The sequence below is a fragment of the Trachypithecus francoisi genome, unplaced genomic scaffold, assembly GCF_009764315.1.
Source record: "Trachypithecus francoisi isolate TF-2019V2 unplaced genomic scaffold, Tfra_2.0 Lachesis_group4, whole genome shotgun sequence".
In the NCBI taxonomy this organism is placed as follows: domain Eukaryota; kingdom Metazoa; phylum Chordata; class Mammalia; order Primates; family Cercopithecidae; genus Trachypithecus; species Trachypithecus francoisi.
The window spans coordinates 30,555,137-30,568,710 of NW_022681469.1; the positions used below are offsets into that span (position 1 = coordinate 30,555,137).

Below are 13,574 nucleotides of genomic sequence, written 5' to 3' on the forward strand. Positions count from 1 at the left end.
TGCCCAGGCTGATCACTGCAAGCTCCGCCTCCCAGGTTCACGCCATTCTCCTGCCTCAGCCTCCCTAGTAGCTAGGACTACAGGCACCCGCCACCTCACCCAGCTCGTTTTTTGTATTTTTTAGTAGAGACGGGGTTTCACCGTGTTAGCCAGGATGGTCTCGATCTCCTGACCTCATGATCCGCCCCTCTCGGCCTCCCAAAGTGCTAGGATTACAGGCTTGAGCCACCGCGCCCGGCCCGTTTGAAGTTCTTTTGTCAGGGCCTCAGGCATTTATTACTGATCTATTTTGAGGAGTGACTACATTATTGTGCTCCAATTTTTGAAGCTACCATACTGTCTTAATCCATTTTCTGTTGCTTATAAGAGAATACCTGAAACTGGGTACTTTGTAAATAAAAATTTATTTCTTAAGTTCTGGAGGCTGAGAAGTCCAAAGTCTAGTGGCTGTATCTGGTGAGAGCCTTCTTGTTGGTGGGGACTCTGCAAAATCCCCAGACAGTGCAGGGTGTCATGCGAGGGGGCTGAGCATGCTAATGCGCTTGCTCAGGTCTCTCTTCCTCTTCTTATAAAGCCCCCAGCTCCACTCTCATGATAGCCCATTAATCCATTAACCCATTAATCCATAAATTGATAATCCATTCCTGAAGACCGAGCCCTCTGATCAGTCACCTCTTAAAGACTCCACCTTTCAATACTGGTACATTGGGGATTCAGTTTCCAACACATGAAATTTGGGGGACACATTCAAGCCATAGCATATACTTAACTTTCCTGCCTTCTTTGGTGATGTTTTGTTCTTTATGATGTTGAGTTCTTTGAGGGCCTAATATGTCATGGATTCTCTGTGTTCTTGGGATTATCAAGAGAGGGGGAAGAAGAGGAGCTAACAGCAAAGACACCAAAGTAAAAGAGGAGGAAGGCTAACAGTTTCTAAGCAAAATGGGGAGTTTATACCCACTGATACCACCCTTGTTTCTCTCCCTCCTGAGACTTTTGGCAAACTGATAGCCAGATGGGTTGGCAGTATATCCTCTAGCTTAGGCTTTGAGGATTTACTCATTTAGTGGTCTTGGCTTATGATTCTGTCCTTTTCACACTGCCCCTCCCCTCGCTACCCGCTCCATTATTCCAGGGAGTAAGGCATGTCGAGGCTTTGGCTATGTCACTTTTTCTATGCTGGAAGATGTTCAGAGGGCCCTCAAGGAGATTACCACCTTTGAAGGTTGCAAGATCAACGTGACTGTTGCTAAGAAAAAACTGAGGAACAAGACAAAGGAAAAGGGGAAAAATGGTGAGTTTCTAGTAATCCAAGGAAGTTTTTCTCCCAGGGTGAGGAGGAGCACTATGAAAATGAAAGAGGGAGGCATGGAGGTAGCTTCTAGAACTTAAAGCTTTTTGCATTTCTTTTTGATCTCCAAAATCATCCAGTGTATTATGATACTCATTTTAGTTCTTTTGTTGCATCTCAATCTGAAAAATCTGGTATTCCTTGGTATTGCCACACTTAACCCTGTGGTAAATGCCATCTGTCACCAGTAGCTTTTTTTCTGTGATATTCTGGTGTAGAAGTGGGTGATTTTCGAGCCTTTATTCCATTACCTCTTATTTTTTAGAAAACTCAGAGTGCCCAAAGAAGGAGCCGAAGGCTAAAAAAGCCAAAGTGGCAGATAAGAAAGCCAGATTAATTATTCGGAACCTGAGCTTTAAGGTAAGTGAGAGAGAAAATGAACATTGCATGTTTTGAAGGCTTTTAGAACCAAGATGTGATCATTAGTAGAACTCCTCGCCAAGATGGTATAATTGGGCTTAATTCCTTCTGGGAATGAACCTTACACCTGTTGAATTCAGAAAGTGGGCCTATGTAATAAGGGCACTAAGTGTGAAGCTGCTTTCCTTTTTGGGGAAACTACTACTGAAAAAGAAAAGGTAGAAAAAGCTCTCAGACATCTGTCTTTTTCCCTCTTAGATACAAAGTAAAATGTCTTCTATTTAGAAACATTTGATGTCCTGGTCTCAAAAGTAAAAAAAGAAGTAAACATATTTGTGTTTTTCATAATTAATGAATTTAGTAGTTGATGTTTTATGTTAATTGCTGAGATTGTATTTCTCTTTTTCTTTCTTCACTTTTGGCTTCAGTGTTCGGAAGATGATTTGAAGACAGTATTTGCTCAATTTGGAGCTGTCCTAGAAGTAAATATCCCTAGGAAACCAGGTACTAATGAACCTTCACTTGGTGTGGATTATATTAGTTAACATATTACCCTTGAACAAATATGTATGATATATATGAAATATCTGGCACAGTGCTTGACAACTAATGAAAACCCAAATAATGCTTTTATTCCCGATGATATTTTCCATTGGATCACAATTAGTTTTTTTTTTTTTTTTTTGAGATGGAGTCTCGCTCTGTAGCCCAGGCTGGAGTGCAGTGGTGCGATCTCGGCTCACTGCAAGCTCCGCCTCTCGGGTTCTCGCCATTCTCCTGCCTCAGCCTCCCGAGTAGCTGGGACTACAGGCGCCCGCCATCTCGCCCGGCTAGTTTTTTGTATTTTTTAGTAGAGACGGGGTTTCACCGTGTAGACCAGGATGGTCTCGATCTCCTGACCTTGTGATCCACCCGTCTCGGCCTCCCAAAGTGCTGGGATTACAGGCTTGAGCCACCGCGCCCGGCCCACAGTTAGTTTTAGAAGGCGAGTTAGTTCGAGAAAGTGCATTGCTCTCCCCAAGTCCAAGTCAGAGTATACTCAGGAAGAAGATGTAAGCAATTGCTTTGGGGAAGGGGCTGGCCTGCTGGCAAGATTTGGACCGTCTTTTGGGCCTGAATTGCAGTAAATTTCCTTCTTAGTATTCTGGCTACCTCCTGCCGCCTCTCACTTCTTTGTACATTTGCACACAGATGGGAAGATGCGTGGTTTTGCTTTTGTTCAGTTCAAAAACCTACTAGAAGCAGGTAAAGCTCTCAGAGGCATGAACATGAAAGAGATAAAAGGTAAGCTTTCTATACCCATATCATTGACCCAGATATTTCTAGTGTTTTGGTGAATTAGTATAGTAACCCATTTTCTGCACTTTCAGAAGATGTTTGCATTATTGAGAGTCTCATTGCTAATATGGTAGCTGTTTAGGTGAAATATTCCTAGAACTTGATCTTAGGGTTAAACTTGAAAGAACCCTTACCAGTGTTCTTTCTTTTATTTGGTGAGAGTGTCCTGGCATTTAAAAATCCCTAGTGAAAAATGTCCCTGAGATAATTGCTGATAGATGCAGGTTGGTATCTAAGTTCCTCCTTGGTTATGATCACTGTTCAGCATCTGTGGGCTATTTATTAAACTGACTGTGACTTATATATTGACTTATAAAGTACTGTGCCTAAAGAAGTTATTGCCAACCAGGCGCGGTGGCTCACACCTGTAATCGCAGCACTTTGAGAGGCCATAGCATGTGGATCACCTGAGGTCAGGAGGTCAAGACCAGCCTGGCCAACATGGCGAAACCCTGTCTCTACTGAAAATACAAAAATTAGCCAGGTGTGGTAGTGCACGCTTGTAATCCCAGCTACTCGAGAGGCTGAGGCGGGAGAATCACTTGAACCTGGAGGTAGAGGTTGCAGTGAGCCAGGATGGCACCACTGCATTCCAGCCTGGGCGACAGAGCAAGACTCTGTCTCAAAAAAAAAAGAGAAGAAGTTATTGCCTTAGAGATGTCCTAGTTTCCAAGTAGGGTGCAGATTATTCCAGAATGCCTATTTTGATTCCTGATAGTCTAAGTGGGAACATAGTTCTAATTCTTTATTTTTTAACTCTATCTTATCCCAGGTGTGGTGGCTATGTAGAAAGGCAAAATTTCTGTTCATTGATTGAAAGGTTAAGGGTTAAAAGGAGTAGGCAGCGACTAGGAGCTTTATTTAAAGACCAGCATTCCCTGCATTGGCAGTTTCTTTGTCGCCACTGGTTCCATTATTGTCTGTGATGACTAGGGGTCATTTACAAAGTTAGGGATGTTAAAAGGACAGCCTTTCTGATGCCACTTTTCTGTTTGACAGGGCGGACGGTGGCTGTGGATTGGGCTGTAGCAAAGGATAAATATAAAGATACACAGTCTGTTTCTGCTCTAGGTAAGATGTGGTAGTGTCGGGTGAGTAGGGGTGTTGTATAACCTGGGCGAGAGTATTGAAACAACTCCTGTGTTTGTGATAAAAGTGTAAGAAAAAGGTCGGGTGCAGTGACTCATGCCTGTAATTCCAGCACTTTGGGTGGATCACTGGTGGTCAGGAGTTCGAGACCAGCCTGGCCAACATGGCAAAACCCCATGTCTACCAAAAATACAAAAATTAGCTGGGCATGCTGGTGGGCACCTGTCATCCCAGCTACTTGGGAGGCTGAGGCAGGAGAATCACTTGAACCTGGGAGGTGGAAGTTGCAGTGAGCTGAGATCACCCTACTGCACTTCAGCCTGGGCGACAAAGCGAGACTCCATCTCAAAAAAAAAAAAAAATGTCGGAATGCTGAGGCAGGAGAATTGCTTGAACCTGGGAGGCAGAGGTTGCAGTGAGCTGAGATCACACGATTGCACTCCAACCTGGGCAACAAGAGTGAAACTCTTTTTCAAAAAAAAAAAACAAAAAACAAATGTAAGAGAACCTGCTTGTCAGAGACCAAAGGAATGAGACAGGGCTTTCAGGGAAAACTCTGAATTCCTGCTGGTTCAGAAGTGAGTCCAGGTCTGTTTGTCAATTCATATTGTACCGTTTGGTCCTCTGGTCCCAAAACCTAGGCTCTTTTGAGTCTAAGCCCCTTCCTGGGAGTGGCTGTGAGTGAGCCTGAGTTCATTGTCCCCTTTACTTGCTGTTCTTTCCAGGCTGTGCATAATAGGAGTGATGGAACTGTGAAGAATAGAGAAACTTAAAACTTGAGGTTTATTTAGAAAACCTCAAGGGTCTCAAAGAATAGAATGCACTGAGATTAAAGTTCATGGCTTGGCTTTGCCCCCTAGTGAACATTTTGCTGACTGTGATGTACAAATGGTAGACTGTTTGGAGAGACTCAGTTGCCGCTTCTTTCAGTCTGGGCCAGATGAATCTTCAGGCTGATGAATGGGACAAACTCTAAAGGAACCTGGGTGATGACAGTTTTGTTTATTTCTGTTTTTGCTTTTTCTTTTATTTATAGTTTCTCCTGTTATATACAGTAAAAAAACATACGAAGTTCTGTAAAACAGATGAAACCAGGAACTTGGAATATTGGTTACTTTGGTTAAAATAACATCGTTTTGGATATTAAATGAATTCCTACTTTTTTTACCTCCTTGCATAGGTGAGGAAAAGAGCCATGAATCTAAACATCAGGAATCAGTTAAAAAGAAGGGCAGGGAGGAAGAGGATGTGGAAGAGGAAGAAGATGATGATGATGATGATGATGATGATGAAGAAGAAGATGAGGTTGATGATGATGAAGATGAAGAGGAGGAGAATATAGAATCAAAGATGACCAAGCCTGTGCAGATTCAGAAGAGGTAAGCAGCTCAGCCTGTTCTGAGACGGCAGAGGAAGATTCAAGATTGTCTCCGAGAGGAAAAATTCTCCTATTTTTTCTGCCTGCATCATTGCAGAATTGACATGTGTAATGAAATTGAATAGGCCCTCTGTCAGCCCACATCCTTAGTTCTGATCTGTGCCATTGCAGAGCATTCAAGAGAGCAGCCCCTGCAAAAAGCAGTGAAGATCATTCTGAGGAGGACGGTGACCTGGAGGAAAGCGATAGTATTGGTGATGGAGAGGAACTGGCTCAGAGTGATACTAGCACTGAGGAGCAAGAGGATAAAGGTTTGTTTGGATTTTCATAAATCTCTGTAGACTTTACAAAAAGTTACTGAAGTTACAGAAATGAGCATCAGTTCTGCTTAGACCTCTTTTTAAATAGGACTCTAAGGTGTTCTAGCAAATTTATGTTAAAATGCTGAAAAGGAAACCTTTATACTCCTTTCTCGCAAAGGTTTTTTTGTTGTTTCATTTTTGTTTTGTTTTTTAAGTGAGTTTTGGAGTGGTGTTTGAGGGTTAAGATTCTTAGGGAATTGAAAACCTAGCTTGATGCTGAGATTCTGCCTCTCTCTCTGGATCATGTAACTTGATTGAATAACCAGATAAACAGCATCTTATACAGATAATATAGATGAAATAGATGATATAACCATCTCAACACCAAGGTAGATTTTAAACAACTCCTTTGAGTTGAGATGGGGATAAAGAACTGTTTCGTCAATTCATACTGCCATAACAAAATACCATAGACTAGGTGGCTTAAACAGCAGAAACTTGTCTTCTCACAGCTCTGGAGACTAGAAGTTCCAGGTGCCAGCTGGTTCCATTTTGGGTGAAGCTCTCTTCCTAGCTTGCAGACTGCTGCCTTCTTGCTATGTCCTTGCATCATGGCCTTTTCTTTTTATGCTTGATGAGGGGAGAGAGAGAACAAGAAACAGTGAACTCTCGTCTTTCTTTTCTTAATAAGCACAGCAATCCTATCAGATTAGGGCCTAACCTTAAGACCTCTTTTAGCTAGCCTCAGTTACTTCCCTAAAGTCTCTGTCTCCAAATATAATTACATTTGGGGTTAGGGCTTCAGTGTATAAATTTTGGTGGAACACAGTGCATTCCATAACAAGGACCTCTTTGAACATGTTGTAAAACTTCTGCCAATCCTTATTGCTACCTTTATTGAGAATAAATTCAACTTGTTTATTGAGGAAGGCAGGTCATTACAGAATGAGAAATGGCTAATAACTGGTTCTTTGATTTGTCTGGGTGGAGATTTTTATTTCAGCTGTTTTTATTCTGATTCCATTTCAATAAGTCTGGCATGTTGTTTTGACCACATAAGAAATCTAAGGAAATAAACTTTTTCTGTGAGGAGAGAATGGTATACACCTTAGAATCAAAGAAGCTTTTATGCTGAAGGGACTCTGAGATCCTGTATTCTACAACCCACAGTTAGCTGTCTCATGCTGTTCTTTCACCTGAAAAACGTATAGGACAGATAAATGATAATGATAAAAAAGTTAATAAAAAACACAATACAGAAGAGTGTAATACATAAAGTAAAAGTTCCTCACCAATACCCAGAATTCCCCAAAGTAATCACTGTTGTTTCTTGTGTATTCTTCCAGATATTTTCTTTGTATATATAAGCATATATGTCTGCTCTTGAAAACAAACAGTGCGTCTCCCTTATACGCAGATCCTGAGCTTCTTAGGGAGCTTCCCCAGAGACAACCAAGGTTATTTGTTTCTTGTGTATCTAGAGATATTTTAATACATTTATAAGCAAAATGCACACATATACACACACATATACATTCAAAATATAGTGTATTTTATAATTTGTGTGTGACTGTATGTGTATGTTTTTTCCTCAAAGTTTCCCATGTCCTATACAGTATTTCCAGAAAGTTTACACTGTCATAGTAGTATATGGGAATGTCTTTTTCCCATACCCTTACCACATTGGATTCCATTGGTCTTGATTTTGCAATCTGTTGGTGAAACATAGTATCTCATTTCTTGTGCTATGTTTTCTTTAATTAAGAGTGAGTTTGAACATCTTTTCATGTACTTAACATGTCCTTTGTCTATTTTTATTTTTATTTATTTTTTTTGAGACTGAGTTTTGCTCTTGTCACCGTGGCTGGAGTGCAATGGCTCAATCTCAGCCCACTGCAACCTCCACCTCCCATGTTTAAGGGATTCTCCTGCCTCAGCCTCCTGAGTAGCTGGGATTATAGGCGCCTGCCACCATGCCTGGCTAATTTTTGTATTTTTAGTAGAGACGGGGTTTTGTCATGTTGGCCAGGCTGGTCTCGAACTTCTGACCTCAGGTGATCAGCCCGCCTAGGCCTTTCAAAGTGCTGGGATTACAGGCATGAGCCACTGCACCAGGCCGATCTTTATAACTTAAGAAGTTAGCTCTTTGTCATGTGGCTTACACTAATCTCTTTCAGTTTATTGTTTTTCTTCTTACCTTAGCTGTGCAAGTCTCAAACAAAAAGAAGAGGAAATTACCCTCTGATGTGAATGAAGGGAAAACTGTTTTTATCAGGTATGTCTTTCTGTCTCCAGAATTGCTTTTGCATGGTCTTCATAGATCTCTCCTTCTTCTCCTTTTCCTTCTCTTCTTGGCACTAGTTCTGTTACCTAGCCCAGAAAATTAGATCAAGCACATCTGGTCCCAGGAACATACCAAACAATGAGAAATGTAGGACAATCCGAACTATAACACAGAAGACAGATAGCATGGGTCCTGACATCATGTCTTCATTGAGATTTCATGCTTTGTAATTGGGTTGACATCATTTGGAAGAAATCAGTTCAACTGTTAGAAACATCTTGCTTCCAGCCTTTGTTTTAGGGGAGTGCTGGGGAGGAGTGACACTGCTTGTCTCGAATGATTTCTCTCTTTATGCCTAAATTATCTTCTGATGCAGTGTCCAGAATCAAGTAAGGCATCTCATCTGTTTCCAGGAAAACTGGGTGGGAGTGGGGGTGGAGATAGGCTTTATTTCATGTTGCTGTTGCTGTTTAGCTCTACTGACTGCAATAGATTGCTGCTTTATGAGGTCAGGATGTCTTCAGTATACCTCAGGCATGCCTTCTAGTCCTTCTTAAGTATCAGTGTACTAGGGTCATTTGCATCTGATTTTAGAGGTATATATTTTATCTTCTTGTACAATCTTTTAAAATTATTTTCTTGGGTGTGGTGGCTCAGGCCTGTAATCTCAGCACCTTGGGAGGCTGAGGCAGATGGATCACTCGGGGGCAAATCGAGACCAGCCTGGCCAACATGGTGAAACCCCGTTTCTACTAAAAATACAAAAATTTGCCGTGCATGGTGGCATGCACCTGTAATCCCAGCTACTCGGGAGGCCTGAGGAACGAGAATCGCTTAAAACCTAGAGGTGGAGGCTGCAGTGAGCTGGGGTTATGCCTCGGCACTCCAGCCTGGGTGACAGAGCAAGACTCTGTCTAAAAAAAAAAATGTTTTCTTATACAATTTATGTTCATTCTAGGAAATTGATGAAATACATGAGCAAAAAGTCAAAAAAATTAAACTTAATTGCTACTCAGAGAACACCTATACTACATGCCCACATCATAAAGATTCACAGAGGTGAATTTATACATGCTATACTGAAGCCCATTTTCTCACCTAACTGCATGTCTTTCCATGTATTTTAAAATTTGTATTATTTGGAACTGCCATATAAATAATTTTGTATTTGTGGAAGATCTGTCTAACGGGAAGGAAGAAATGTCACAGTGAAGAAGAAGCCTGTGACCTCAGTACTAAGGATACCATTCCTTATACACCTTTTAATTAATAAAGAACTTAGGGAAATAAAGGGGTGGAAGAGAGAAAACCATGTCTATCATGAGGCAGATTAAAAGAAATAATGTAGCTAGGATATGTCTTATTGCAGAAAACCTTTTTTATCTGGGTTATCCATGAAATAGAATCATTCATGGGGCTGTTCAGTGCATTTAAGAGAAGTAAAATTACAGATACTTATTAGGGACTGTTTTTCTTACCCCTGGAAGGATTTACATAGTTGGGGAAATGAGGAATCTTTATACTGTGTTGAAATTTTAGGACAACAAAATTTCCTTCCAACATTTTTTTTAATCCCATCGAGAGAAGTAAGTAGTTTTCTCTTTTTGGACTTCATAAATTTTATTGTATTTGCTTTTGTGTTACTGTTTTGAAGGATTTTTCCGACTTTAGTAAGATTTTAACTGAAGCCTGGATTTAATAGCAACACAGAGGGAAAAATGGCTAATTGAGAGACAGAATTTTACTTTTCTTACTAGTCTGCTGTGAGTCTTCTAGTTTATAGTAACAGAAATGAATTTTGGTCAATTTAAGTGAAAGAAGAGGGTTTCAGAATCAAAATTGTCAAAGAGCAAGCCTCAGGAAGAGGCTGAAAATCTGGGCAGTTCTGGGGCCCTGGGTGATAGAGGCTGTGAGTCTTTTCTCTGGCGACACCCCTGTTTTTTTTTTTTTTTTTAAAGGTATAGCATATATTCTGTAAAGTACATTAAGCATATAGCTCAGTTATAATTTTATGTGTATACATCCATGTGGCCACCACCCAGATCAAGAGGTAGAAATTTCCAGTACCTCAGAAGTTTCCCTGGCAGGGGCCACTGCTGTTTTGAAATGAATCTTTACCTGCAGTTTCTGGTCTTTGTATGTGTCTGTTTATGTTTTCAAATTCCTGAGAAAGAACCTCATTGACAAAGGAAAGTCAGTTGGGGCCAAGGGTCACTGGGGGCCATCCCTGTGTATTAGTGCTATTTCTGAACAAGGGAGAGTTGATATCTAACTCACTTACATTGTCCTGGAACATAGGATCTCACTTATGTAATTGACCTTTCTTGTGATCATCTGGTTATCTTCCATAGAAATCTGTCCTTTGACTCAGAAGAAGAAGAACTTGGGGAGCTTCTCCAACAGTTTGGAGAACTCAAATATGTCCGCATTGTCTTGCATCCAGACACAGAGCATTCTAAAGGTATGTGTTGTCAGCTGGTGAGGCCCTAAAAGGGTTGAGACCACTGCGGTGGGCACTGACTAGGTTACGAGAGCATAATGTATGCCATTTCGAAGGTTTCACAGTCCATCCAGCCCAGGTTTCAGGGTTCTATAAAAGTACCAGGGATGCCAGGCACAGTGGCTCACGCCTGTAATCCCAGCACTTTGGGAGGCTGAGGCAGGCGGATTGCCTGAGCTCAGGAGTTCAAGACCAGCCTGGGCAACACGGTGAAACCCCATCTCTACTAAAATACAAAAAATTAGCTGGGCGTGGCAGCGTGCACCTGTAGTCCCAGCTACTCAGGAGGCTGAGACAGGAGGATTGCTTGAACCCGGGAGGCAGAGGTTGCAGTGAGTCAAGATTACGCCACTGCACTCCAGTCTGGGCCACAGAGCAAGACTCTGTTTAAAAAAAAAAAAAAATGTACCAGGGACATCCTGAGGTTGTCTTTAATGGTGTCAAACTCAGCCTCTTTAATGATGCTACTAGCCATAATTTCATCTAAGCTTTTTAAGCCCTTGCTTATTTACTTTAGCGTAATGAATTCCATTTTTGCTCTTTGCATTTCAAATGTGATAGTATCTCATGGGTACTAATCACTCCACATTGCTTGAAATTACCAGGATCTTTTTTTTTCCTATTGCTTTTGTTAGAGGTAGAAGCTGATAGAGCAACTCTGTTGCAGTGGCAGTGGTTACAAGGAAAACTGTGTTGCAGGAGTGCTGCCTTAGGTTTTTTTTTTCCTGAAAGCTATTTCTTTCGAGTTTTAAGGGTTGACCATTCTTCATTCTAGTATACTGTTGTTAGGTAAGCATCTTTCCAAGCCATTCATAATCTTTGATTTCACCTATTGCAGTCATTCTCCTAAAGCACTAAGTTCTTTTTTTTTTTTTTGAGACGGAGTCTTGCTCGCTCTGTCGCCTAGGCTGGAGTGCAGTGGCGCCATCTTGGCTCACTGCAAGCTCTGCCTCCCGGGTTCATGCCATTCTTCTGTCTCAGCCTCCTGAGTAGCTGGGACTACCGGCACCCGCCACTGTGCCCAGCTGATTTTATTTTTGTATTTTTAGTAGAGATGGGTTTTCACCATGTTAGCCAGGATGATCTCGATCTTCTGACCTTATGATCCGCCCGCCTCAGCCTCCCAAAGTGCTAGGATTACAGGTGTGAGCCACTGTGCCTGGCCTAAGTTCTTAATTTATTGTGAGTCATAATTCCTTTGAGATCTAGCAAAAGCTGTGAATCCTCTCCTTAGAAAAATGCTGCTTCAGAGGGCGTGTGGGCTCTGTTGAGCCTATCCACAGCTTAAGAACCTCCATTCTAAACCATTTTATTTTTCACATTGACAGGACCTAATCACTTTTGATTTTTACTCAGCTAAAAAAAAGTAAGACCTAGCCAGGCGCGGTGGCTCACGCCTGTAATCCCAGTACTTTGGGAGGCTGAGGCAGGTGGATCACCTGAGGTCAGGAGTTCAACACCAGCCTGACCAACATGGAGAAACCCTGTCTCTACTAAAAATACAAAATTAGTCGGGCATGGTGGCACATGCCTGTAATCCCAGCTACTCAGGGTGCTGAGGCAGAAGAATCGCTTGAACCTGGGAGGTGGAGGTTGTGGTGAGCTGAGATCGTGCACTGCACTCCAGTTTGGGCAACAAGAGCAAGACTCCGTCTCAAAAAGAAAAAGAAAAAAAAGGAAGACTTGGTGTGGGCCAGGCGCAGTGGCTCAAGCCTGTAATCTCAGCACTTTGGGAGGCCGAGACGGGCGGATCACGAGGTCAGGAGATCGAGACCGTCCTGGCTAACACGGTGAAACCCTGTCTCTACTAAAAAATACAAAAAAACTAGCCGGGCGAGGTGGCGGGCGCCTGTAGTCCCAGCTATTCCGGAGGCTGAGGCAGGAGAATAGCGTGAACCCGGGAGCCGGAGCTTGCAGTGAGCCGAGATCCGGCCACTGCACTCCAGCCTGGGCGACAGAGCAAGACTCCGTCTCAAAAAAAAAAGACTTGGTGTGTACCTGAAATGTCAGCTACTTAGGAGGCTGTGGGGAGCCCAGGAGTTTGAGGCTTCAGTGAGCTGTGATTGCCACTGCACTCGAGACTGTGAGAAAAAGACCTCCTCCATCTCTTAAAAAAAGAAAACAAAAAAGATGTGAATAAGGCAGCACTGTGGAACAGAGTTAGGGATCTAATCCCAGCTATGCTACAGATCAACTGGGTGATTTTTGGCAAATCATTTAACTACTGTTACCTTCAGGTTTTCATCTATAAAATGAATGGGTTCGAGTAATCACTTAAGGTACCTGCAGCTCTCATGTTTAGTTATACTACTTGGATCTTTTCCATTTCTAAAATGCTTTTAGACAATTTGAATTGCATAGAATGTGCCAAGTTAGTGGTATGATACTGCTTTACTTTGACGGTAGTGTCTTTTGTCTCTTTTTTAGTGCAGTAGTATATTGGGTTAATAGTTTTAGAATTAAGCCTACAATTGACTGACTAGATATCCCTTGTGGTCTATTAATGTTAACAGAGTTCATGACCTTAATAAACTTAGTTTTAATCATTTTCTTAAAAAATATATTGTCCTTCCCTAGCTCATTAAATTTTTCTGATACCTTTTCTGCCTACTCATGCAGCTTCGTGCTGCTCCTATAATTTATCCCTCTCAGTATGCCATTTCACTACCTGGAAGAGCTCAGTATTAACTGCAGTCTTTTAGGGAAATGTTAAGACTGAACCCAGCACTGACTCTGGAAACTCCAGTAATAAAATTCTTACCCTTTCAGAGAGAAGCACCCATTTTCTTCATATTCAATCTAATTAGATTCATTTGAATCTGCCTGTTAGGAACATTTTCCCCATATTTCCTTATTTGTTTCTTTCTATTGAGTATCTATTAATGCTGTACACTATGGTAGGTGCTAGGGATATAGAAACAGACAAGAATCGTGGTCATTTTTCCTGTGGTATTCATTCTGTTTGGGAAGAT

General features: G+C 41.7%; 1 protein-coding gene across 2 annotated transcripts in view; it reads left to right on the forward strand.

Moving 5' to 3' along the window:
* Positions 1-13,574, forward strand: part of RBM28 (RNA binding motif protein 28) — a 32,625-nt gene that overhangs the window by 1,255 nt on the left and 17,796 nt on the right. For both annotated transcript variants that reach the window (XR_004432713.1, XM_033192044.1), the window contains exons 2-10: positions 1,136-1,294; positions 1,617-1,711; positions 2,140-2,215; positions 2,903-2,995; positions 4,049-4,120; positions 5,319-5,517; positions 5,688-5,827; positions 8,021-8,093; positions 10,454-10,563. Coding sequence is in view for 1 of the 2 variants with exons in the window: in XM_033192044.1 (XP_033047935.1) it covers positions 1,136-1,294; positions 1,617-1,711; positions 2,140-2,215; positions 2,903-2,995; positions 4,049-4,120; positions 5,319-5,517; positions 5,688-5,827; positions 8,021-8,093; positions 10,454-10,563 (1,017 nt within the window). In the remaining variant the exon portion in view is untranslated. The remainder of the gene's footprint in view (positions 1-1,135; positions 1,295-1,616; positions 1,712-2,139; positions 2,216-2,902; positions 2,996-4,048; positions 4,121-5,318; positions 5,518-5,687; positions 5,828-8,020; positions 8,094-10,453; positions 10,564-13,574) is intronic.